This window comes from Aulonocara stuartgranti (assembly GCF_965226115.1).
Source record: "Aulonocara stuartgranti genome assembly, chromosome: 23".
Classification (NCBI taxonomy): domain Eukaryota; kingdom Metazoa; phylum Chordata; class Actinopteri; order Cichliformes; family Cichlidae; genus Aulonocara; species Aulonocara stuartgranti.
The window spans coordinates 47,921,386-47,948,149 of NC_138958.1; the positions used below are offsets into that span (position 1 = coordinate 47,921,386).

At 43.7% G+C, this 26,764-nt stretch overlaps 2 protein-coding genes across 2 annotated transcripts in view; both read left to right on the top strand.

The window, feature by feature from the left end:
• LOC309701484 (NACHT, LRR and PYD domains-containing protein 12-like) overlaps positions 1-26,764 on the top strand; it is a 1,104,110-nt gene that overhangs the window by 917,384 nt on the left and 159,962 nt on the right. The window contains exons 14-15 of the mRNA XM_082525720.1: positions 1,839-2,018; positions 19,726-19,902. Coding sequence (XP_082381846.1) covers positions 1,839-2,018; positions 19,726-19,902 — 357 coding nt within the window. The remainder of the gene's footprint in view (positions 1-1,838; positions 2,019-19,725; positions 19,903-26,764) is intronic.
• LOC309700373 (ribonuclease inhibitor-like) lies at positions 5,309-11,885 on the top strand (the record flags this gene model as incomplete). The annotated part of the gene is made up of 4 exons (XM_082523894.1): positions 5,309-5,325; positions 5,995-6,174; positions 10,174-10,353; positions 11,693-11,885. 4 exons carry the CDS (start codon positions 5,309-5,311, stop codon positions 11,883-11,885), a joined length of 570 nt encoding a protein of 189 aa, XP_082380020.1.

Sequence of the window (26,764 nt, forward strand, 5' to 3'; positions counted from 1 at the left end):
GTTTGTCAGGACAGCTTTTCAGCCTCCACAGGTTCATGTTGTGCTCCATCAGTCAGTGAAGATGAAGTCAGTACTGGTGAGGCTGTAGAGTGTGTGAGGGATGTGAATGAGGCTGTTGGAGATCTGATGATAGCAGATAAAAACAGGCTGCAGAGACTTTGAGCTTGTGTGGAAACAGACAGAGAAAAGAAAGACATGAATGTCAAAGCTAATAAAGGTGAAGTTAGGAGCTGTGATGATGTTCATGTATCAGAAGCTGATCTGGCTGCTACAGAGACGACCCACACAGCTGCTGTGGTGAGGTTTGTGTTAAAGCAGAGGAACACAGGCCCACACATGACAGCAAAGCAGGTTTCAGGCTCTGTGAGAGGATTTCAAACAGAAGCTGGAGAAGAGAAAGGACTACAGAAAGAAGGCAGCTGAGACCAGTCCAAGTGTTTCCATGGAGCCCAGTCTAACATTCATTTATACACTAACGTACAGAAGTGAACGGGAAAATGAATCCATAGTTTCAAATGTAGAAATAGTTCTCAGTTCATTTACAGAGTTTAATACAGTTCATGAGGAAATGTTCAAAACAGCAGCTGAGAAAAAATCTGCTTCACAAAGTTGGATCCAATTCCAATAGTTTGTGATGCACTTGAACGCAGCGTGAGCAGTTCACTGCCTAACCCCACAGAGACTGTCAGTCTGGACTTTTCTTTATTTCTATTGGCTGTCAGTGAGATTTCAGAGCAATCAGAGACTGTGGGTCTGTGTATGAAGTATAATTCATGTGCAGTTGTTGAAGTTGTAGAATGAGAAATGGCAGTTTGGGGTATTTCCTGCTTTCATTGTCCTGCTTGTGCTGATGAAAATGTTTATTGACGTGTGAATTCATTCTTCAACGCTCGATTCTGCCTGAACAACGAGAAAACTTTGCTTTGTGTAACAATTCAAAGCACTGAAGCATCGACTTATTTCATTATCCAACAATGAAAACAGGAAACACAGACAGCTGGCCTTCAAAGTAAAAGCTGCTCCTTTTGAAACATGTTGGTGGTAAAATGTAAGAAGAGCTGAAGCACATAAATGATCTACATGCCAAAATATTAAACACAGTTGATATATTTGTGTGAGTGTTGTGATTCAGGTGTAGATGTAATAATGTACATATAGCAGAGTTTCCTCTTCTAGATCAGCTGATCAGAGTAAGGCCAATCAGCTCTGAGCATGCTCAGTCTGAGTTATGGAGCCACATACTATGATTCACCATGGCAACGGCATGAGCAGAGGCTCCGTGTGAATCCAGAGGAGCAGAAACATGAATAATGACAGTAGATGATTGTGTGAAAGTGCTGGAAGAAAATGAGTGTGTGATGTTCTTTCAGTGTTGCACTTTGTAGACGCTCCCTGAGCACTGGTCTCACAGCCAGCTGCACATAGAGACCAGTGTTGTTAGTCCAGGTCAGAAGATGACTTGTTGGAATGAAAATGAGCTTGTAGTTTGTCTGCTTTAATAATGTGACTGGAAAAAGGTGTTGGACTTCAAATATGTCCATTTCTTTCACACTTCACCTTTAAAAGTGAAGCCATGTGGTTCCTGGAAGGAAAAACACGACTTTTTCAAGTCTTTGTCCTGTTTTTATGAGAAATGTACGACTTTAATGTGAAACATTCAGAGTTTTTTCTCTTGTTGTGTTTGTTTGAAGCTGCTTCCTGTTGGCTTCAGCTGTTTGGAGTTTCCATTTTCTAAACTTCTACATTCTGAACCTTCTTCAGCTCTGAACAGATGATGAAACACTGAATGATTTCAAGCACTTTGTCTAATAAACTTACATCTTTCATTCTTTATACAGATTGAAGAGCTGTGATTTGTCAGATATTGGCCTTGATTATCTGGCAGCAGCGCTGAAGTCCAACCCCTCGTATCCCACAGAGGTGGACCTGAGTGGAACCTACAGCAACCTGAAGGATTCAGGAGTGAAGCATCTGTGTGATTTCCTGGAGAGTCCAGGATGTAAACTTGAAACTCTGAGGTCAGTCAGCATGTTTTAGTTGTGCTGAGATGAATATGATGTGAAAGTTGTGCTGACACTAAACTGCAGACATCAGGCTGATATTATACTGATCCACACTGAGGATCTTCATGGTAAAGTCTGTTTTCTTCTTCTCTGGTTTAGTCCATTGACTGCAGCAGAACAGTGTTCACATTTCAAACAGTGATGCTCAACGTATGGCCCGCGGCCCACACGCGGCCTGCCCACCTTTCCTGATTCAGAGAGAGGGGACCCTGATTAACTGTGTAGCTTCTTCCTCACAGTTCTAAGTATCAGACACAACAATGAATAATCCACAGCTGACTGTCTTTAGCAGGTCAAAGGTCACGGCACACAGCACTCTGTGAAACAGTTTGGAGCAGGAATTCTTGCACATTTACAAACTGACACTGCTGCACGGCATGCTGGGTAATGCTAGCTGCTCAGGTATGGGCGTGCTAACGGCTGTGAGGCTCTGTGGCTGCAGAACACTGAAGAAGAGAAAAGAGAGTTGGAGGATGAAGAAAAGAGGCGGAGATGAAGCAGAAGTTAAGCTCCAGAGAGGAGCTGTGTCTGTGTGGGTGGGTGATAGGTTTGTAGCTTGAACCTATTCGCTGGAACGTTGAAGACAATATAATTACACAGCAAGCAAGACACGAAGTAGGCAAAGTTCTTCTTGTTACTCATTCAATACAATTCAATTCAATTTTATTTATATAGCGCCAAATCACAACAAAAGTCGCCTCAAGGCGCTTCATAGATACAGAGAAAAACCCAACAATCATATGACCCCCTATGAGCAAGCACTTTGGCGACAGTGGGAAGGAAAAACTCCCTTTTTACAGGAAGAAACCTCCAGCAGAACCAAGCTCAGGGAGGGGCGGGGCCATCTGCTGGTTGGGGTGAGAGAAGGAAGACAGGATGAAGACATGCTGTGGAAGAGAGACAGAGGTTAATAACAGATATGATTTAATGCAGAGAGGTCTGTTAACACATAGTGAGTGAGAAAGGTGACTGGAAAGGAAAAACTCAATGCATCATGGGAATCCCCCGGCAGCCTGCGTCTATTGCAGCATAACTAAGGGAGGATCCAGGGTCACCTGGTCCAGCCCTAACTATATGCTTTAGCAAAAAGGAAAGTTTGAAGCCTAATCTTGAAAGTAGAGATAGTGTCTGTCTCCCGAATCCGAACTGGAAGCTGGTTCCACAGAAGAGGGGCCTGAAAACTGAAGGCTCTGCCTCCCATTCTACTTTTAAATACTCTAGGAACAACAAGTAGGCCTGCAGAGCGAGAGCGAAGTGCTCTAATAGGGTGATATGGTACTACAAGGTCATTAAGATAAGATGGGGCCTGATTATTTAAGACCTTGTATGTGAGGAGCAGGATTTTGAATTCAATTCTGGATTTAACAGGAAGCCAATGAAGGGAAGCCAAAACAGGAGAAATATGCTCTCTCTTTCTAGTCCCTGTCAGGACTCTTGCTGCAGCATTTTGGATTAGCTGAAGGCTTTTCAGTGAGTTTTTTGGACATCCTGATAATAATGAATTACAGTCGTCCAGCCTGGAAGTAATAAATGCATGAACTAGTTTTTCAGCGTCACTCTGAGACAGGATATTTCTAACTTTAGAGATGTTGCGCAAATGGAAGAACGCAGTCTTACATATTTGTTTAATATGTGCGTTGAAGGACATGTCCTGGTCAAAAATGACTCCAAGGTTCCTCACAGCGTTACTGGAGGCCAAGGTAATGCCATCCAGAGTAAGAATCTGGTTAGATACCATATTTCTAAGCTTTTCAGGGCCGAGTACAATAACCTCAGTTTGATCTGAATTAAGAAGCAGAAAGTTATGCATGAGGGAGACCTGCCTGGAGCCAAGTGTCGTTCCCCATAGCACTCCTTTTATTGTGGTTACATGAATATGCATAGGGTCATTAACATATGACGTCTACATAGGTATACATGTGAACAAAGAATACTGTTTGTGTGTGTGTGTGTGTGGGGGGGGGGGGGGGGTCAGAGTGTGACCCCATAAATGACTTCCCTAAACCTGCTGGTCTGGAAGTTCAACAGTTCATCTAAACAAAAGGCACTTAGCCTAAAACAGATATAGATACGTTTATCCTGCCATAAAACAATAAAACAAGGTACGACCTCTTCCCATGCTCCCAGGATGTAGGTGTGCATTCCAGTGTGGAATACACACCAAGCCTTTGCAGCCTGCTAAAGATCACACATCCTATCAGTACGCAATTGATTATACACCTCTAAGCATATATGGTTAAATATTTCTAAGCATAAATGACAATCAACAATACAAAACCTAACAGCGGGGCTCAGGCAGCTCCGCCCACACAGTGACAGTGAAGCAGGTGAAGAGTAATAAATGAAGACAGCAGACAGGATTTGATAAGCTGATGTACAAACATGTAGAAACGGGTCCATACAGACTGAAGCGTGTCTCCTTTGCATCTTCCATATTTGATACTGAGAGTTTCCAGAAGAGCAAACATCAAACACGCCTCCAAACATGTGACGAGTCAGACTGACATCATTTCTACAGAGAACAGTGTGAGCTCTCAGCAGCTCACTTCAATAAGAAGGACAAAGTGCAGCAGGAATGACTAAACCCACTAACAATCTGATATCCCCGTGTTCCTGTTGTTCTACAGCATCATCATTAATGCTGCTCCACCACCATCACTGCAGCTGACCAATCAGCTTCTGTCACGTCATGTGACGCTCTGTGACTCAGACTGGAGAAATGCTAAATGGCTAACCTGAAGCTAACCTGAGAAACAGTCAAAGTACTGATGATTCCTACAAAGTGTGTGTGTTCAGTATGAGATGAGTGTGAATGAAACCATGGAGGAGCGGGCCGTGGCTGCTCTCACACACGTTTGCTGCAGGGGCGGAGCTACAGAAATGTTCATAGGGGGCAAAATCAAAGCCATTATTGTTGACACATATGCAGCTGTTACATCCTGTAATATGCATTAAATATGGTTCAAATACATTAAATGCATTAAATATACATGTTTCATATAAATACAGTCTACAACTGTGTTTTCTTCAGCCCACATAAGGAAACAGTTGAGTCAGATAAAGACAGAAGGCCTTTTCCACGTCCATCTGCTCAGTGTTAAAGTGCTGATGATGTTCAAGCTCAGGCAGCAGGAGGGATTTCTAAGCATCCTTCACTGATCCACAACAAAGGTCCAGAGTTTGATCCCTCCTAGTAGGACAGGAAACATACTGATAAGAGTTTCAAAGTGTCTTTGTAAGCAGACATGATTGAAATGAGCCAGTCTGAGTTTGGTTCCTGCAGTTTGTGCTTCATAAACAGAGCTGAAGCAGAGGCAGCGTGTGCCTGCAGGTGAATGTACACTGCTGTTATAAGAGCTGTGGAAACTCAGGTCAAAAGGACGTAACCACACTGCTGACAGTTCCAGGACAGTCACAGAGTTACAGCATCATTTGTGACCATAAAGACAGAAAGCTCATCCAAATGCTGGGATTAAAAGTCTGTCCTGGTGGTGTCCAGTCAAATACGTCTCTGTGAAAGCTTCAGTCCAACAGGCTCCAAAGTCCTTCTGCTCATTTCCTCGCCGGGTTCTTGATGCTCCTGTACCATCTCTCTGTCATCCTCCTCGCTCCCTCTTTGCACTCACAGTCTTTGTGCATCATTAACACTCACATGTGGAAAACCAAAGTTTTACTGGGCAGAAGATGATCATCAGTGACGCTGTCTTTAAAACACTCTTGTTAGAAATGTACGACTTTAATGTGAAACATTCAGAGTTTTTTCTCTTGTTGTGTTTGTTTGAAGCTGCTTCCTGTTGGCTTCAGCTGTTTGGAGTTTCCATTTTCTAAACTTCTACATTCTGAACCTTCTTCAGCTCTGAACAGATGATGAAACACTGAATGATTTCAAGCACTTTGTCTAATAAACTTACATCTTTCATTCTTTATACAGATTGAAGAGCTGTGGTTTGTCAGATATTGGCCTTGATTATCTGGCAGCAGCGCTGAAGTCCAACCCCTCGTATCCCACAGAGGTGGACCTGAGTGGAACCTACAGCAACCTGAAGGATTCAGGAGTGAAGCATCTGTGTGGTTTCCTGGAGAATCCACGATGTCGATTTGAAACTCTGAGGTCAGTCAGCATGTTTTAGTTGTGCTGAGATGAATATGATGTGAAAGTTGTGCTGACACTAAACTGCAGACATCAGGCTGATATTATACTGATCCACACTGAGGATCTTCATGGTAAAGTCTGTTTTCTTCTTCTCTGGTTTAGTCCATTGACTGCAGCAGAACAATGTTCACATTTCAAACAGTGATACTCAACGTATGGCCCGCGGCCCACACGCGGCCTGCCCACCTTTCCTGATTCAGAGAGAGGGGACCCTGATTAACTGTGTAGCTTCTTCCTCACAGTTCTAAGTATCAGACACAACAATGAATAATCCACAGCTGACTGTCTTTAGCAGGTCAAAGGTCACGGCACACAGCACTCTGTGAAACAGTTTGGAGCAGGAATTCTTGCACATTTACAAACTGACACTGCTGCACGGCATGCTGGGTAATGCTAGCTGCTCAGGTATGGGCGTGCTAATGGCTGTGAGGCTCTGTGGCTGCAGAACACCGAAGAAGAGAAAAGAGAGGTGGAGGATGAAGAAAAGAGGCGGAGATGAAGCAGAAGTTAAGCTCCAGAGAGGAGCTGTGTCTGTGTGGGTGGGTGATAGGTTTGTAGCTTGAACCTATTCGCTGGAACGTTGAAGACAATATAATTACACAGCAAGCAAGACACGAAGTAGGCAAAGTTCTTCTTGTTACTCATTCAATTCAATTCAATTTTATTTATATAGCGCCAAATCACAACAAAAGTCACCTCAAGGCGCTTCATAGATACAGAGAAAAGCCCAACAATCATATGACCCTCTATGAGCAAGCACTTTGGCGACAGTGGGAAGGAAAAACTCCCTTTTTACAGGAAGAAACCTCCAGCAGAACCAAGCTCAGGGAGGGGCGGGGCCATCTGCTGGTTGGAGTGAGAGAAGGAAGACAGGATGAAGACATGCTGTGGAAGAGAGACAGAGGTTAATAACAGATATGATTTAATGCAGAGAGGTCTATTAATACATAGTGAGTGAGAAAGGTGACTGGAAAGGAAAAACTCAATGCATCATGGGAATCCCCCAGCAGCCTACGTCTATTGCAGCATAACTAAGGGAGGATCCAGGGTCACCTGGTCCAGCCCTAACTATATGCTTTAGCAAAAAGGAAAGTTTTAAGCCTAATCTTAAAAGTAGAGATAGTGTCTGTCTCCCGAATCCGAACTGGAAGCTGGTTCCACAGAAGAGGGGCCTGAAAACTGAAGGCTCTGCCTCCCATTCTACTTTTAAATACTCTAGGAACAACAAGTAGGCCTGCAGAGCGAGAGCGAAGTGCTCTAATAGGGTGATATGGTACTACAAGGTCATTAAGATAAGATGGGGCCTGATTATTTAAGACCTTGTATGTGAGGAGCAGGATTTTGAATTCAATTCTGGATTTAACAGGAAGCCAATGAAGGGAAGCCAAAACAGGAGAAATCTGCTCTCTCTTTCTAGTCCCTGTCAGGACTCTTGCTGCAGCATTTTGGATTAGCTGAAGGCTTTTCAGCGAGTTTTTTGGACATCCTGATAATAATGAATTACAGTCGTCCAGCCTGGAAGTAATAAATGCATGAACTAGTTTTTCAGCGTCACTCTGAGACAGGATATTTCTAACTTTAGAGATGTTGCGCAAATGGAAGAAAGCAGTCTTACATATTTGTTTAATATGTGCGTTGAAGGACATGTCCTGGTCAAAAATGACTCCAAGGTTCCTCACAGCGTTACTGGAGGCCAAGGTAATGCCATCCAGAGTAAGAATCTGGTTAGATACCATATTTCTAAGCTTTTCAGGGCCGAGTACAATAACCTCAGTTTGATCTGAATTAAGAAGCAGAAAGTTATGCATGAGGGAGACCTGCCTGGAGCCAAGTGTCGTTCCCCATAGCACTCCTTTTATTGTGGTTACATGAATATGCATAGGGTCATTAACATATGACGTCTACATAGGTATACATGTGAACAAAGAATACTGTTTGTGTGTGTGTGTGTGTGTGTGTGGGGGGGGGGGGGGTCAGAGTGTGACCCCATAAATGACTTCCCTAAACCTGCTTGTCTGGAAGTTCAACAGTTCATCTAAACAAAAGGCACTTAGCCTAAAACAGATACAGCCACGTTTATCCTGCCATAAAACAATAAAACAAGGTACGACCTCTTCCCATGCTCCCAGGATGTAGGTGTGCATTCCAGTGTGGAATACACACCAAGCCTTTGCAGCCTGCTAAAGATCACACATCCTATCAGTACGCAATTGATTATACACCTCTAAGCATAAATGACAATCAACAATACAAAACCTAACAGCGGGGCTCAGGCAGCTCCGCCCACACAGTGACAGTGAAGCAGGTGAAGAGTAATAAATGAAGACAGCAGACAGGATTTGATAAGCTGATGTACAAACATGTAGAAACGGGTCCATACAGACTGAAGCGTGTCTCCTTTGCATCTTCCATATTTGATACTGAGAGTTTCCAGAAGAGCAAACATCAAACACGCCTCCAAACATGTGACGAGTCAGACTGACATCATTTCTACAGAGAACAGTGTGAGCTCTCAGCAGGTCACTTCAATAAGAAGGACAAAGTGCAGCAGGAATGACTAAACCCACTAACAATCTGATATCCCCGTGTTCCTGTTGTTCTACAGCATCATCATTAATGCTGCTCCACCACCATCACTGCAGCTGACCAATCAGCTTCTGTCACGTCATGTGACGCTCTGTGACTCAGACTGGAGAAATGCTAAATGGCTAACCTGAAGCTAACCTGAGAAACAGTCAAAGTACTGATGATTCCTACAAAGTGTGTGTGTTCAGTATGAGATGAGTGTGAATGAAACCATGGAGGAGCGGGCCGTGGCTGCTCTCACACACGTTTGCTGCAGGGGCGGAGCTACAGAAATGTTCATAGGGGGCAAAATCAAAGCCATTATTGTTGACACATATGCAGCTGTTACATCCTGTAATATGCATTAAATATGGTTCAAATACATTAAATGCATTAAATATACATGTTTCATATAAATACAGTCTACAACTGTGTTGTCTTCAGCCCACATAAGGAAACAGTTGAGTCAGATAAAGACAGAAGGCCTTTTCCACGTCCATCTGCTCAGTGTTAAAGTGCTGATGATGTTCAAGCTCAGGCAGCAGGAGGGATTTCTAAGCATCCTTCACTGATCCACAACAAAGGTCCAGAGTTTGATCCCTCCTAGTAGGACAGGAAACATACTGATAAGAGTTTCAAAGTGTCTTTGTAAGCAGACATGATTGAAATGAGCCAGTCTGAGTTTGGTTCCTGCAGTTTGTGCATCATAAACAGAGCTGAAGCAGAGGCAGCGTGTGCCTGCAGGTGAATGTACACTGCTGTTATAAGAGCTGTGGAAACTCAGGTCAAAAGGACGTAACCACACTGCTGACAGTTCCAGGACATTCACAGAGTTACAGCATGAACTGCAAACATGAATAATGACAGTAGATGATTGTGTGAAAGTGCTGGAAGCAAATGAGTGTGTGATGTTCTTTCAGTGTTGCACTTTGTAGACGCTCCCTGAGCACTGGTCTCACAGCCAGCTGCACATAGAGACCAGTGTTGTTAGTCCAGGTCAGAAGATGACTTGTTGCAATGAAAATGAGCTTGTAGTTTGTCTGCTTTAATAATGTGACTGGAAAAAGGTGTTGGACTTCAAATATGTCCATTTCTGTCACACTTCACCTTTAAAAGTGAAGCCATGTGGTTCCTGGAAGGAAAAACACGACTTTTTCAAGTCTTTGTCCTGTTTTTATGAGAAATGTACGACTTTAATGTGAAACATTCAGAGTTTTTTCTCTTGTTGTGTTTGTTTGAAGCTGCTTCCTGTTGGCTTCAGCTGTTTGGAGTTTCCATTTTCTAAACTTCTACATTCTGAACCTTCTTCAGCTCTGAACAGATGATGAAACACTGAATGATTTCAAGCTCACACTTTGTCTAATAAACTTACATCTTTCATTCTTTATACAGATTGAAGGACTGTGGTTTGTCAGATATTGGCCTTGATTATCTGGCAGCAGCGCTGAAGTCCAACCCCTCGTATCCCACAGAGGTGGACCTGAGTGGAACCTACAGCAACCTGAAGGGTTCAGGAGTGAAGCATCTGTGTGATTTTCGGGAGAATCCACGATGTCGATTTGAAACTCTGAGGTCAGTCAGCATGTTTTAGTTGTGCTGAGATGAATATGATGTGAAAGTTGTGCTGACACTAAACTGCAGACATCAGGCTGATATTATACTGATCCACACTGAGGATCTTCATGGTAAAGTCTGTTTTCTTCTTCTCTGGTTTAGTCCATTGACTGCAGCAGAACAATGTTCACATTTCAAACAGTGATGCTCAACGTATGGCCCGCGGCCCACACGCGGCCTGCCCACCTTTCCTGATTCAGAGAGAGGGGACCCTGATTAACTGTGTAGCTTCTTCCTCACAGTTCTAAGTATCAGACACAACAATGAATAATCCACAGCTGACTGTCTTTAGCAGGTCAAAGGTCACGGCACTCAGCACTCTGTGAAACAGTTTGGAGCAGGAATTCTTGCACATTTACAAACTGACACTGCTGCACGGCATGCTGGGTAATGCTAGCTGCTCAGGTATGGGTGTGCTAACGGCTGTGAGGCTCTGTGGCTGCAGAACACTGAAGAAGAGAAAAGAGAAGTGGAGGATGAAGAAAAGAGGCGGAGATGAAGCAGAAGTTAAGCTCTAGAGAGGAGCTGTCACTGTGTGGGCGGGGCTCAGGCAGCTCCGCCCACACAGTGACAGTGAAGCAGGTGAAGAGTAATAAATGAAGACAGCAGACAGGATTTGATAAGCTGATGTACAAACATGTAGAATGATGGTGGCAGCTACAGAAACAGGTCCATACAGACTGAAGCGTGTCTCAGTCTGAATGTACACTGCTGTTATAAGAGCTGTGGAAACTCAGGTCAAAAGGACGTAACCATACTGCTGACAGTTCCAGGACATTCACAGAGTTACAGCATCATTTGTGACCATAAAGACAGAAAGCTCATCCAAATCCTGGGATTAAAAGTCTGTCCTGGTGGTGTCCAGTCAAACACGTCTCTGTGAAAGCTTCAATCCAACAGGCTCCAAAGTCCTTCTGCTCATTTCCTCGCCGGGTTCTTGATGCTCCTGTACCATCTCTCTGTCATCCTCCTCGCTCCCTCTTTGCACTCACAGTCTTTGTGCATCATTAACACTCACATGTGGAAAACCAAAGTTTTACTGGGCAGAAGATGATCATCAGTGACTCTGTCTTTAAAACACTCTTGTTAGAAATGTACGACTTTAATGTGAAACATTCAGAGTTTTTTCTCTTGTTGTGTTTGTTTGAAGCTGCTTCCTGTTGGCTTCAGCTGTTTGGAGTTTCCATTTTCTAAACTTCTACATTCTGAACCTTCTTCAGCTCTGAACAGATGATGAAACACTGAATGATTTCAAGCACTTTGTCTAATAAACTTACATCTTTCATTCTCTATACAGATTGGAGCGCTGTGATTTGTCAGAGATCAGCTGTGATTATCTGGAAGCAGTGCTGAAGCTCAACCCTTCGTATCCCAGAGAGGTGGACCTGAGCTACCACAAGCTGCAGGATTCAGGAGTGAAGCAGCTGTGTGTTCTTCTGGAGAATCCACAACATCAAATTGAAACTCTGAGGTCAGTCTCCACGTTTTAGTTGTGCTGACACTGTCGATCTGTGGAACTAAAACCTTTCTACAGGAAGTCTGGTTCAGCTCTTTGTAGACCTTCTAATCTCTGATGCTCTGAGTCTTACTCAGTAGATGATGCAGAGTTGTGAAGCCGATGTGGGTGAGGACACTCGCCCAGCTCTAACTACTTTGACGTCCAGGCGGCTTCCCTGCTTGTCCTGATACAAACAAACCTGAGTAACCTTGCAGGTCAGATCTCATCAGTCACACCTGTTATGGCAGCTCTCCTCTAGATTGTAGTTCTTGTTAACCTGGGATGGTTTTAGAAGCCTGGACCACAGACTGCAAGGGAAGATATTACTGGGAAAGGCCAAAGCAACCTATTAGACCCATTAAACACTAACATAGATGAATACTCAGATTTAAACCTTTATTGTTTCACAAAGGGTTAAAAAGGGAACGTCCACAGTTTAGACTGCAGCAGATTTTATTAAAGCAGTTTGACAGGAGCAAAGCAAAAACACAAAGAATAAGTGTTTCACATATTAATACATATAACATAATAATAAAAGAAAAGCAAAATAATGATACAAAAGAATGAAAAAGTTGTCCAGAGCAGCAGGATGTCTGAGGTCTGCAGAAACACAAAAACACAGCAGCTAAAAATAGTTGTTGAAAGAAAACGAGGTGGGAGCTGCTGATTCCTGAGCTTTGATACTGGATTAGCTTCAGTAGTTATTCCCATCACTGCTGTAGGAGCTACATTTAGTCACAGCTGATTGTCTTTGACCAATCAGAAGACTACTGTTGTAAAAACAAGCAGACAAAGAACCAATGAGAGTGAAGAACAGGATAAAGAGCTCGTGTGATGGAGGCAAAGCAATAATCAGCAGACTGTAGCAGTTTCTATCTGGATGAAAGTAGAAGGAGCTCAGCGGAGCTCAGTCCCATATCTTTGGTTAGAAACAACATCAGTGATTTCCTGCTGCTCGAGATGATTCCAGCAGCTCTCATTCCAGCAGCTGATGAGAGAAACAGCTGATGGCTCACAGCTCGTGCACTGTTGGATCTCCAGATGTTCACGTGGCTGAAGTCTGTGAAGAAACTGTGGTCCACGTAGTTCACACGGCCTCAGATTGGACCGAGCTCCCTGGATCACTGCAGCATCCTCAGCTGGTACATGGACGTCTCTGCTCCTCAGTCTTGGAGCCCCTGCAGGTCCGTCCACACCACCAGGGTCTTCTCACTCACCTTTCCTTTGTCCTCGTCCTTCATCGGCCGTGCTGTGTCTTTGTTCCTGCGGTGTTGTTCCCACGATGCAGCGCTGATGTTCCCTCCTTGAATGCACAACAAGTACGGTGCTGGTCTTTCTCGGGTGGAGCAGAGACAGATTGAAGTCTTTCAGGCTTTAGTGCCGACTTCCCTGACAGAGGCTGGACTCCATGGTCTGCACAGGAGGCTTCTACACTGTGTGGAGGTGACTCCTGGACTCGAAGACAGGCTGCAGGTACATGTGTGATGAAGAGGAGCTACAGCAGTGTGATGGAGCTGCAGGTGTGAAGGAAGTCCTGCTGTCCTGTCCCACCCTCATCTTTGCTTCCTCTGTCTTCTCTGGACTTGTCCTCCTGTTTCAGAAACAGCACTGCTTCATGCCGAGGGTGGACGGGAGCGTTGGCTCTGATTCTTTTACCGTCCACCACAAGGAGACACTGATGCTGACCTCCTGATTCATCTGCATGTGTTCTGCTTCACACTGCTCACCTCCACCAAAGACTTCACAAACATCTTCTTTCTTTGAGTCCAGTTTGTCCCACAAACACTTCCAAATCTCCTCCTCTGAGATTCTGCAGCTTCTTGCAGTGTGACTCAGCTGACTTCTGACAGACCACAGACTGGCACAGCATCCACATGTGTCTCCTTTCAAACAGGCTCTTGATGTTTCCTCCCACATCATTCTGGCCTCTCAGTCTCCTTTGTTCTCCAGCTCTGTAGCTCCAGCTGGTGAAGCTTCAGTTTTCCATGTTGGTAACAGTAAACTACAGCCTCTGCTGTCAGCTGGGTAACTAAACAGAGCTGCAGCACGTCTCTGCGGTGGTGCTACATCCAGCCTGCAGACGGCCGTCTACATGTTGTAGTGGTTTACAGTCACCAGGGGGCGCTGTCCCAGCCATGCAGGCAGTGGGCTGCTCTGCTTGTGCTGTTGTTGGTGAAGCTGAAGTGAAAGCGAGAGTTAAAACCCTGAACAGTGTCCACTGAGCTTCTCATGCTCTTCTCATGCTCAAAGAAGTTTAACAGGAAGGACGACTCGTCCATCAGGCGTCCAGCTGTCCGTGACCGTGTCCACAGCAGAGTGTGACTGAGGCTTCATGCTAACACGCACACATGAAGCTAATACCACCACGAGCAGCTGCTCAGTGGATTTGGAGGACAAATGTCTGCAGCTTCTCACAGGCAGTATGCAGAATGTGGATCTCCACAAAGACTGTGGAGAGCTCGTCCCACACTCTAAATCCAAACTTGTCTGCACAAATCTTCTCACACGTTCCCGTCACAAGTGTCTTCTAAGTGAAGCTACCAGGTTCAGGTGCAGCTTGTTTATCTGGAGCTGCAGGAGATGATCCATCCTCACAAAGCAACACAGCAGATATGCAAACACACAACACAACCAAAGGATTCTCTCTGCATGTCTGTGGCTGATGCTGCTGGAACGAAGCTGTTTGAAACCTTGTTGTTCTGCACTTTGGGACCAGAAGAGGAAACTGAAGCTCTGTGCAGAGGGTTCAATGGAAGCAGCCAAGCGCTGTAAGTGTCTGCTGTACAGGGATGCTGGTTCAGCTGTGGCTCAGTTTCACAGTGTGACTCAATAAAAGCAGCAGGAAATCAAAGCTTGATGCTTTCATCAGTGTGGAAATAAGAAAGTTTCCTGTGACAGACGCTGGAGCTCTTTCACTCTCAGCTTCACAGTTTCAGCTTCAAACTTCTTCCAACATGTTTCTAACACGGCCACATTCCACCTTAATGGAGCTGATATCTTGTGCATCAGCACATTTTCTAAAGGCAGCGATCACATCTTTAGTTTTGGATGTTTAACTGCAGATTGTTTATGTGTTTATAGCACATTAATTACAGCAGCAGCGTTGACCACAGTGCTGTACAAGAATCCAAAATAACTATTAAAATAACTCCTAATATTAATATCACACATCAAATATCAAATAACTCTCATGCTGTATTAAAAGCCAGTGAATACAAATGTGTTTTCAGAGCAGATTTACAGAGACTGACAGCAGGAGCTGGGGCTGTTCGATAGAACGATGTATATATGATGACCATATGAAAACGTCTATCGTTTCATATCACGCTCTTTGTTTCCTGCTTATGTGTTTGTGTTTTCCAGATAAAGCTTTCAAAATAAATCTGAAGATCCTGTTGAGAGTTTTCAAAATAAACACAATACAGTACTGCGGTCGCTCGTTTATCGAGTTACGTTCTAAAAATAAGTCTCAGAATGAAGTAGCAGCTTTATGTTTTACAAGTATTATAGAAGTTTTAAGGCAGTTAAACCCTCACTGCACACTTTCTACACTTTTCTCAGACAGGCATGAACATTTTCACACTTTTCTCTCTTGTTTAAACAAAGTTCAAACCTTCATAGAAAAATAAGTTCATTATTAAAGAATGAAAGCAAAGTGTTTCTGAAACGTGTCAAATCAGCCTTTGCTGGCATTAAATGAGCTTCTGTGTGAGGAGCACTCGTCCATGGCCTGGGCTCCTCGCTGTCAGGTAAAGTTTCATAAAGCTTTTGAGTTTTTCTGCAGATAATGTTGGTGTCCAGCACGATGTTCTTTTTCCTGCGGTCACTGAGCCACAAAGCCAAAGCTGACTCCATCCTTACGATGTTCTTGTTGTGGACAGTTACAACCTTTTTGCCTCCTTGTTGAAACTATGATGGTCAGCATCTTCCTCTGCCTTTGGCTGCTACCACAGGTGCAAAACGTCTCGTCATCATTGTTGTTTGTTGGGGACAAAACGTACAAACATACAGTGCAGCACTGCAGAGTCACACTGCTGTAAATTTGAACACATTCTGTACTGTACAGGAGACACGGCACGAGATTGGCTGACAATGGTCTACAGCCAATCAGGACGCAGAACACAACGCGCTGTACAAAACAAAAACATGCAAAATTGCACAAAAAAGATCAGCGAAACAGCGAGGCCGCCAAAGGTGAACTGTGTTACAGCGAGGGACCAGCGTATATGTGGTTGTTGGGACGATAAATGTCTTTGAGCTTGTGTCAGAAGACGAGCTGCAGCTTTCTGGACCAGCTGCAGTCTTGCCAGGCAGGTCCCACTAACTCCAACATATAAGGAGTTACAATAATCCAGCTGGGACGTCATGAAAACGTGGATCGCCCGTTCAAGGTTCTTAAAAGATAGAAATGATCTCACCTTAGATAAAAGCCTCAGTTTGAAGAAAGACCGCTGTACAACTGAGCTCAGCTGTTTTTCAAATTGCCGTCAAATATAAGCCCCAAATGTAATAATGCGATTTAATAAAAGAGCTGAACCAGTCTAATAGAGCGCCCTTGATGCCGCCATGCTCCAATGGTGAGGTCAAGATGCTGTGGTCAAGGCAGCGGTCAGATCCAAAAGCACAGCGGAGTCTCCTGATCAGTGGCTGATAAAAGATCATTAAGAACTTTCCAAAGTGCAGTTTCAGTGCTGTGAAGAGCTTTAAAACCAGACTGAAACCTTTACAACAGATTGCAGCTGAACAAATATAATCTTTTACAAAATCTTCGACAGGAAGGGAAGCTTTGAAATAGGCCTGAAGTTTGAGCGCACAGAGGATCCAGATCAGGTTTTTAGTACAGGCTGTACAACAGCATGTTTAAAACAGGCTGTACAACACCTGAACTAAGACTGCTGTTAAAAATCGCTAAGATGTCGGAACCGACAACCTTTAAAATCTTTTTAAACACGTGTTGGAACAACATCATTTGGACAAGATGATGTCTTTACAGCATCACATCGTTCCTCCACCTGATCAAACCACACAGGCTCAAACTGATCAAAAACAGCTGAGCAGGTGAATATTTTAGCCCCGGTGCGATCTCGGGCGAGAGTATCGATGATGGCCAAAGGGCAGCGTCCAGCTCTACGGCCGCTGAAGAGCAGACTCAACAGACGCGCGTGATGTGGATCCTACTGCTCTAAAACTGGAGCTTCTTCAATCCATTAAAGAGGACATTAGTACGCTGTTAAAAGAAGAACTCAGAAATGCATTGAAAGAAGATTTTGACAATATAAGGGCTGACGTGCAAGGACTGAGAAATGAGATCGCTAACAGCATGGCGGCGACGTGCGGCGAAGTTGATGGAGTAAAGGTTACAGTGAAAGAAGCTGAGGATGGGCTGTCAATGTGGAGCGATGAGGTGACCACCCTGCAGTCTACAGTAGAGAGTATGAAGGAGGAGCTGTCTGACCTGAAGGATAAATGTGATGAAGGCAGGAAGCGAAGAGCTAACATCCACATCATAGGGATCCCAGAGGGCCTGGACTCGAGCTCCTCCACGGCCGTATCCGTGCTACTACGTGAAGTGCTGGGTATGGATAAAGACGTTATTGTCGACCGCTCACACAGGAGCCCTATCCTGAGAAAGCCAGCTGGTAACCCGCACGCCGTCATAGCCGAGCGTCACTACTACCAGGATTGTGTGGCTACGCCGTGCCAGGGCCCAAGCCCCGCTTGAGTTTAACGGACAACCTATTGCAATATTACGACTGGGCGATATGACCCAAAGTTCATATCTCGATATTCTTTAGCTGGATGGCGATATACGATATATATCTCGATATTTTTAAAGCCAGAAAGTTCGAACAAAAAGAGAGTTCTTAGTCAAAGCTGTGTCCCAAATCTCACACAGGCACATTTATTAACATACAGCGTAGATGTACATGAAACAATTACTCAGGAATAAATGATCAGCATTTATTAAATAATAATGCTCCATAAATAAAAGAAAACAATGTTGTTTTTGTGCATAACAAAAAGCTCACAATCGTGCAGTCAAAATGTAAACAGACGCTGAGCATAATAACAAGCAGCTGCTCTGTTCCCAGGTTCTACTGCGTGACTGACAGCCTGGAGTTTGAAATCCTCTTTGTAACCGTGTCTCTTACAGGTGCCATTTATGGTCCTTATACACACTCAATACAGTAATATTACGTTGAAGCAGAGTACGTATCACTCCGCGAGGCTCCTCGTAGCTGTAATGCTCCAACAATCCATCAAGCGGTGCAGCCTCGTAGCTGAGCAAAGTCGTACCAAAACATCTTTTGAAAGGTTTCTGAGCGCCGTGTAGCACATAAAATCGGTTCGAGGTCAGTAGGCACAACCAGAATTCATCCATAAGGCGCACTGTCGATTTATGAGAAAATTACAGGATTTTAAGTGCAGAAAATATAGTTTATGGTTTTCCTTTGATCTTAGCAAATATCTACGCCTCTAATTGGGACGATCACAGATTTTTCACTAATGTCTTTGCGCGGCTCCCCAATATGTCATCACACAATATCATCTTTGAGGGAGACCTAAACTGCTCATTATCTGCTATGGACCACAGTTCACACAAAAGTACACTTAGTCCAAAGTCAGCATGCGTCATTCAGAGCTTTCTTGATAATTATGGGCTGGCTGATGTATGGAGATTTCATAATCCTGCTTCACATCAATACTCTTTTTTTTCTAATGTCCATGAAACATATATTTGTATAGAAAAACGTCTCCCTTTAGTTACAGAATGTGATTATAAGACTCTGGTGATTTCTCCTCTTGTTTTTTCAATGTGTATTCCTGATGCCTGCTCCAACTATCAGCCATGGAGATTCAACTCAGTGTTGTTAGCAGATGAAGAGTTTGTCAGTTACAAAAGGTCTCAAAGAGATTTTTTTCTATTAATCAGACCCCAGAGATGTCATCATCAGTCATTTGGGAATCTCTAAAAGCATCTGAGAGGCCAAATAATTTCATTTTGTGCCAAACAAAGTGCAACACTGAAAGAACATCATCCATAAATATTGAGTAATAACTGGACTCTCATACAGCGAGACTCAAATGCCTTTAAACATCAGCTTATCCTGCTGATCCAAGTCCAACACTGAGTTTGTAAAAACATGTTTGTCAATCATTTTGTTTGGTTTCTGAGGAAAAAGATTCAATAACTTGCTGCTAATACACAACATTTCATCATATTTCCTCATAACCCTCTTTTGTCTGACCATTTGATCCCATTTGAATTTGCAATAAAGGATCCACAGAGTTTGGTGACAATAATGACAGTAGATGTTTGTGTGAAAGTGCTGGAAGCAAATGAGTGTGTGATGTTCTTTCAGTGTTGCACTTTGTAGACGCTCCCTGAGCACTGGTCTCACAGCCAGCTGCACATAGAGACCAGTGTTGTTAGTCCAGGTCAGAAGATGACTTGTTGGAATGAAAATGAGCTTGTAGTTTGTCTGCTTTAATAATGTGACTGGAAAAAGGTGTTGGACTTCAAATATGTCCATTTCTGTCACACTTCACCTTTAAAAGTGAAGCCATGTGGTTCCTGGAAGGAAAAACACGACTTTTTCAAGTCTTTGTCCTGTTTTTATGAGAAATGTACGACTTTAATGTGAAACATTCAGAGTTTTTTCTCTTGTTGTGTTTGTTTGAAGCTGCTTCCTGTTGGCTTCAGCTGTTTGGAGTTTCCATTTTCTAAACTTCTACATTCTGAACCTTCTTCAGCTCTGAACAGATGATGAAACACTGAATGATTTCAAGCACTTTGTCTAATAAACTTACATCTTTCATTCTTTATACAGATTGAAGAGCTGTGGTTTGTCAGAGATCAGCTGTGATTATCTGGCAGCAGCACTGAAGTCCAACCCCTCCCATCTGAGAGAGCTGGACCTGAGCATCAACAACAAGCTGCAGGATCCAGGAGTGAAGCATCTGTGTGGTTTCCTGGAGAGTCCAGGATGTAAACTTGAAACTCTGAGGTCAGTCAGCATGTTTTAGTTGTGCTGAGATGAATATGATGTGAAAGTTGTGCTGACACTAAACTGCAGACATCAGGCTGATATTATACTGATCCACACTGAGGATCTTCATGGTAAAGTCTGTTTTCTTCTTCTCTGGTTTAGTCCATTGACTGCAGCAGAACAATGTTCACATTTCAAACAGTGATACTCAACGTATGGCCCGCGGCCCACACGCGGCCTGCCCACCTTTCCTGACTCAGAGAGAGGGGACCCTGATTAACTGTGTAGCTTCTTCCTCACAGTTCTAAGTATCAGACACAACAATGAATAATCCACAGCTGACTGTCTTTAGCAGGTCAAAGGTCACGGCACACAGCAGACAGTCAGAAATATTCTAACTCTGATCATTTATCAGTTGTGACACTGTGAGACTTGATCAGAGGTGTGATCATCACAGCAGAGGCCTTTGTGTCAAAGTCACTGAGGATCAAACAGAAACACATGAAGCAGATTTTCCTCTTCTGGCTTTTTATAGCAGATAACCTTCAAAATATTCTGCAGTCGATCAAAAACTGAAGCAAACCATGAAGCAACATGTGAACATGAGCTGATGCTGCTGAAGTGAAGCAAAGTTACAGAGGTTTGATTACAGACACAGCTGAGAGTTTGTAATCTGTCATCATTTTAAAAAGTTTCCATGGAACAGCAGAAATGAGGCTTTACTGTCAGAGGCCGACAGCACTGAACACAACAGCAGACTGGTGGCTAATAAACAGTGAATGATGCAGAAACAGATGTTTGAAGCTGTTCTTGGAGTACACTGAGAGAGAGAGAGCTGTGCAGGCAGGAACAGCCAAAGTCAGAGAGAATTCATGAGCATATTGATCAAACGTGAAGCAGAGTTTGGATCTTCTTTTGCTGCTGCTTCACTCAGTTTTGGTTGGAGACAGATGAAACCTGCAGCTTCAGGATCTGTGAGCTGTCCACTTTCAGCCCCGACGGCGTGTCCGTGTACGTGCCGTCGAGTGAACGATCCACGCTCTGTGTTTCCATCTTTGTGTGTTTAGCTGCTCTCATTTACTGTTTTAGCTGTTTGCTGCTTGTTGAAATAGTTTGTGAGCTTTAACCTGAGATTCTGGCAAAATACTTTTATATTAAACATCGATTCAGGATTGAATGAATCAACATCGTTTTATTCAAATTAAAACCATTTAAATGGGAACATGAATTTTTTACAGCCGCCTCTAATGCTGGGTAATGTCAGCTGGTCCATGTGCAGCTGGCTGTGAGGCTCAGGGAGCGTCGACAAAGTGCAACACTGAAAGAACATCATCCATAAATATTGAGTAAGAACTGGACTCTCATACAGCGAGACTCAAATGCCTTTAAACATCAGCTTATCCTGCTGATCCAAGTCCAACACTGAGTTTGTAAAAAGATGTTTGTCAATCATTTTGTTTGGTTTCTGAGGAAAAAGATTCAATAACTTGCTGCTAATACACAACATTTCATCATATTTCCTCATAACCCTCTTTTGTCTGACCATTTGATTTGAATTTGCAATAAAGGATCCACAGAGTTTGGTGACAATAATGACAGTAGATGTTTGTGTGAAAGTGCTGGAAGCAAATGAGTGTGTGATGTTCTTTCAGTGTTGCACTTTGTAGACGCTCCCTGAGCACTGGTCTCACAGCCAGCTGCACATAGAGACCAGTGTTGTTAGTCCAGGTCAGAAGATGACTTGTTGGAATGAAAATGAGCTTGTAGTTTGTCTGCTTTAATAATGTGACTGGAAAAAGGTGTTGGACTTCAAATATGTCCATTTCTGTCACACTTCACCTTTAAAAGTGAAGCCATGTGGTTCCTGGAAGGAAAAACACGACTTTTTCAAGTCTTTGTCCTGTTTTTATGAGAAATGTACGACTTTAATGTGAAACATTCAGAGTTTTTTCTCTTGTTGTGTTTGTTTGAAGCTGCTTCCTGTTGGCTTCAGCTGTTTGGAGTTTCCATTTTCTAAACTTCTACATTCTGAACCTTCTTCAGCTCTGAACAGATGATGAAACACTGAATGATTTCAAGCACTTTGTCTAATAAACTTACATCTTTCATTCTTTATACAGATTGAAGAGCTGTGGTTTGTCAGAGATCAGCTGTGATTATCTGGCAGCAGCACTGAAGTCCAACCCCTCCCATCTGAGACAGCTGGACCTGGGTAATGACTCCTGGTCTTCGACTAAGAACAACAACAACCTGCAGGATCCAGGAGTGAAGCATCTGTGTGGTTTCCTGGAGAGTCCAGGATGTAAACTTGAAAGTCTGAGGTCAGTCAGCATGTTTTAGTTGTGCTGAGATGAATATGATGTGAAAGTTGTGCTGACACTAAACTGCAGACATCAGGCTGATATTATACTGATCCACACTGAGGATCTTCATGGTAAAGTCTGTTTTCTTCTTCTCTGGTTTAGTCCATTGACTGCAGCAGAACAATGTTCACATTTCAAACCTTCAAAGAAGAAGAAAAATCCTCCACTGGAAAATTCACTGTGAAACTCTCAAACTCTTCATTGCACCTTAAAGTCTGTCTGACACTGAAATCCAAAGCAAAATGTGCGTTTGCTTTACAGACAGCAGTCCAACACAAACATACACACATCATCCAAAACACAGTCCAACATCCAAATCTCCTCCACTGCCAGCATGAATGATGGGAAAGAGAAGGAGGAACACTCTGACATTCAGGGTTAGAATGAGTTTCATCAAGCAGACTGTGAAGATCAAAGCTGCATTAGAAAGCTTACATGAATGAATGAGTGGACAGAAGTGGACAGAGATCATCTGAAGCACTTCAAAGGCTTTAAATCAGCACATTTCTCTTTATTCTTTATCAACTCTGTTAGTTTCTCTCAGTTTTCTGTGGAATGAAGCTAACAGCAGGCTAATAAGATGCTGACCAATAGGTTTCTATTAAAGGTTGTAATTTGTATATGAAAAAGTGCTTTGGCTCAGCAGGGATCAGCTTACAGGTAGAATACAGCTGCTGGATGGGATTAGCATGTCATAGCTATCTACCAAACTGCTAACTGGGGGATTTCAGGCCATCTATGAATCATTTTTGCTAACTGTTTATTCAGCTTAGGCTCACAGGGCTGCAGCCTGTGCCCTAGCTGTCATAGGGCAAGAGGCGTGGTCCACCTGCACAGGTGAGCAGTCCATCACAGGGCCAACAGAGAGCGACAGAGAAGCACTCCCTCACATCCACACCTACAGCCAATGTAGAAGCACCAATGAACCTAAGCAGCATTTCATTGGACTGTGGGAGAACATCCAACCTCCACAGAAAGGCCCAGCTGACCAACAAGCTTCAACCTACAACCTTCTTGCTCTAAGGCACTAGTGCTAACCACTTTTGCCCATTTCAGCCCAAATCCTGCATCTTCCTGTTTCTGACTCCAGGCCAGCTCCACTAACACTTTCTCATCAGACACTGCCACCTAGTGGAGGAAGTCTTAGTTCCATTTGAAGCTTCAGATTACAGTTAGTTCCTTTACAAAGAGGTGGAGGTGGTGGGGCCACAGCACCATCATCACTGAGTGCCATAGGACACTTAACCTTTGTTTCCATATGCTGGGAACTTCCTGTTGTTCCAAGGAGGACTGGAAAATGTGTGAAAATCTCCCAGTCAGTTCCTCACAGCACACTTCAATCATTTCCCTCCCACAGCATCAGGACCAGGGCTTTTTCTCTCTTTGGTCCCACTAAGAGATTTCCACACAAACACCTCATCAGTGGGACTCTCAGAGCTACCAGCCCTTTGCTACAATCACAAAGCTCTTCATTGAAATCAATGATATCAAAGCTGGAATCAAATGAGTCCAAGTCTTCTGCTGATTCAGCATCACATTCATCTTTGCTCCTTGTTCTGCATCCCCACCATGGACTTCATTCCTTTCCAAGCCAGCCTTGAGTGTCCTTTATTCAGCTCATCCTCTGCTTTACTTTTACACCTGATTTTAGCTGCTTTATCTCTCTTTCAACAGGTTTCTGTGCCTCAATCTTTTTCTTCTCTCCCTCATAACAAGACAGCTTCTTCTGCCTGAGAACATGTTGGAGTGATTTACTAATCCAGGGCTGCTTATTGGGGAAAATACTTCCTGTTTCCAAAGTAATCCCCATTTTTCCCAGAAAGAAATGTCAGTAGAAATCGATGATCTAAGTGAGAACATGAGCCTTTCAAAAGTCCCAGTGGGTGCAGTCAAAGCAGTCCCTCAGTCCCAGTATAGAGTCTTTGGTCCAGACTGGAACAGCTGTGTGCCCAGTTTGAGCTCTCTTCAGTGCTGTGACCTGACAGACCCAGAGGGGCCATCACATCACATTTAGAAGCTCCCCTGATGGAGCCACAACACATGTCCAATACTTAGTCTGTCTTGTTGGACCAACTGGAAGAAATGATTCAAGGACTTAGTCACAGAACAGAGATTCAAATCTCCAAAATCCAACTGGCTGCATCAGGACATATAGTCTGAAACTCTGCACAGTTTCCTGTTTGAAGCTGCTTCCTGTTGGCTTCAGCTGTTTGGAGTTTCCATTTTCTAAACTTCTACATTCTGAACCTTCTTCAGCTCTGAACAGATGATGAAACACTGAATGATTTCAAGCACTTTGTCTAATAAACTTACATCTTTCATTCTTTATACAGATTGAGGGGCTGTGGTTTGTCAGAGATCAGCTGTGATTATCTGGCAGCAGCACTGAAGTCCAACCCCTCCCATCTGAGAGAGCTGGAGCTGTACTTCAACAACCTGAAGGATCCAGATGTGAAGCAGCTGTCTGATCTTCAGCAGAGTCCAGACTACAGACTGGAGACTCTGAGGTCAGTAGAGTGATGGAGTGAGTGGGTGGTGCTGTCAGCAGTATTGTACTAAACACAGTCAGTATGAAACAAAGATCCAGTGTTTCCTGTAAAGCTGCAGCTTCTCAGTGAAGCTGTGAGAGGAGAACGGTGACAGGCTTCAGGATTGGACACAAACACTTCCTGTTTCTCACCTTTATGGTCACCATAGTAACGGCTGACACGCTCTGATCAAACACTGTCAACAGCCAATCAGCTCTCTGAACAAAGCAGCACGCAGACCAATGACTGCATTGATTTCCAAGTTTAAAGCAGTGAAGAACACAGTCTGTAGGTGAGGAAGAATTTAGTGAGAGCAGATGTTTGGATGGAATTCCTCCAGTTAACAGCTGGAACCGTCCATCTGGATTGTTGGGCTTGTTGTTGGGGTTCCTACAGAGCTCAGAGTGGACACACCAAGGTTCTTCTAATGAATGAAAGTCCAAACTCAAACTAGGAGGGAAAAACATTTTCAGCAACTTCAATAAAAATCCAAAGATTAGAAAAAGTGAAGCAACAATGAGTCCTAGTACAGTCCCAGCACTGACGTCCCTGCTGCTCTTTATACTGGATGTGCTGCATCACTGACTGACAGCTGATGAAGAGTCTCTGGAAACACTCGTTTATCTCCTCTGCTCTTCCTCCTTCTCTCTGCAGGTGGAGGCCATGATGGTAAACAGGACGGTGTGTGTGCTGAGAGAGGAGCAGCTGTGTCCTGATGATCCAGAGAGGTTGAAGCAGCAGCAGCTTGTGTGTAGAGACGCTCTGACTGGGCCATGTTACTGGGAGGTGGAGAGGAGAGCTTCATCCAGCAGTGACTGACAGAGGAATGAAGTGCAGATGACTGTCAGTGCTGCAGAGTGAACTGCTCTGAGAACAGCTCCACTGTCAGACACAATGTAGAGTCCAGCATCAGCCCTGTGTGTCCCTCTGGATCTGACAGAGGATCATCAGTGTATCTGGACTGCTCTGCTGCTGCTCTGTCCTTCTACAGTCTCTGCACAGTCTCTGTCTCACTCTGGAAAGATTTTACAACTTGTTGTAATTACAGAACGTTAATATAATATTCAAACATGTGATCTTCTCTTTATTTCTGAATCTTTACCAAATAAAGAAAAACCAAACTAACAAACAGAAGCTGTCGTGTCCTTTTTCACCACATCTGTGAATCTTTTCTGTGTTTTTCCTCTTTTCCTCCTTCCTGCAGCTCCATCTTCATCATTCTGTGTCCAGTATATGTGAACACGTCCAAAGCATCTGAGCCTCATGTTACCCGTTTGTGTGAGTTACGCCTGTCGTTGTGTTGTGGTGTATAAATAAGGGGCAGGAGACAGCGCTGGATCTCTGAGTTCTTTACTCTCAATTTCTGCAACATCTGCAATATATAGAAATGCAAACCTGTGAGCTGTGTGTGTTGTGCGTCTGCTCGGCCACCTCTCCTCCGGCCGTGCTGGAAGCAGCTGTGCGTTTGACAGTTTTATCGACTCGACAATAATCGAACAAATTAAATGTTCAAAAATATCAACTTAAGCACTTCAAAGTCAACAAAAAGCTTAAAACAATGAAATAATATTTCACTGACAAAACAACAGCTCATAAGAACGATACACAAAATAATACAGAAACAAACAAATAAAAGTTATTAACCAGGATCCATGTTTTTGTCACAAACACTGAATCAGCTGATTCACTCTTTATGTTTCTGAGTTTGTTTTGTGATTATAGTTCTGGTTTCTGTTTCTGTGTCTTCACTGTGTCCCACGTCTCCTTACTTTGGACTCTGTGTTATATTTCCTGTTTTACTTTGACAGTCCTGTGTTACTGTTTCCTGTCTCGTGTGTGTAATTGGTCCCAGCTGTGTTTCCCTCCTGTCTCCCGTTCCCTGATTACTAAACTGCGTCCACGCCGCCGGCGCTCCTCTCCACAGCTGGATTCCAGGATTTCAGAGCATCCAGCTGTGGTGAGTGATGGAGACACTTTCTCTGCTCCCTC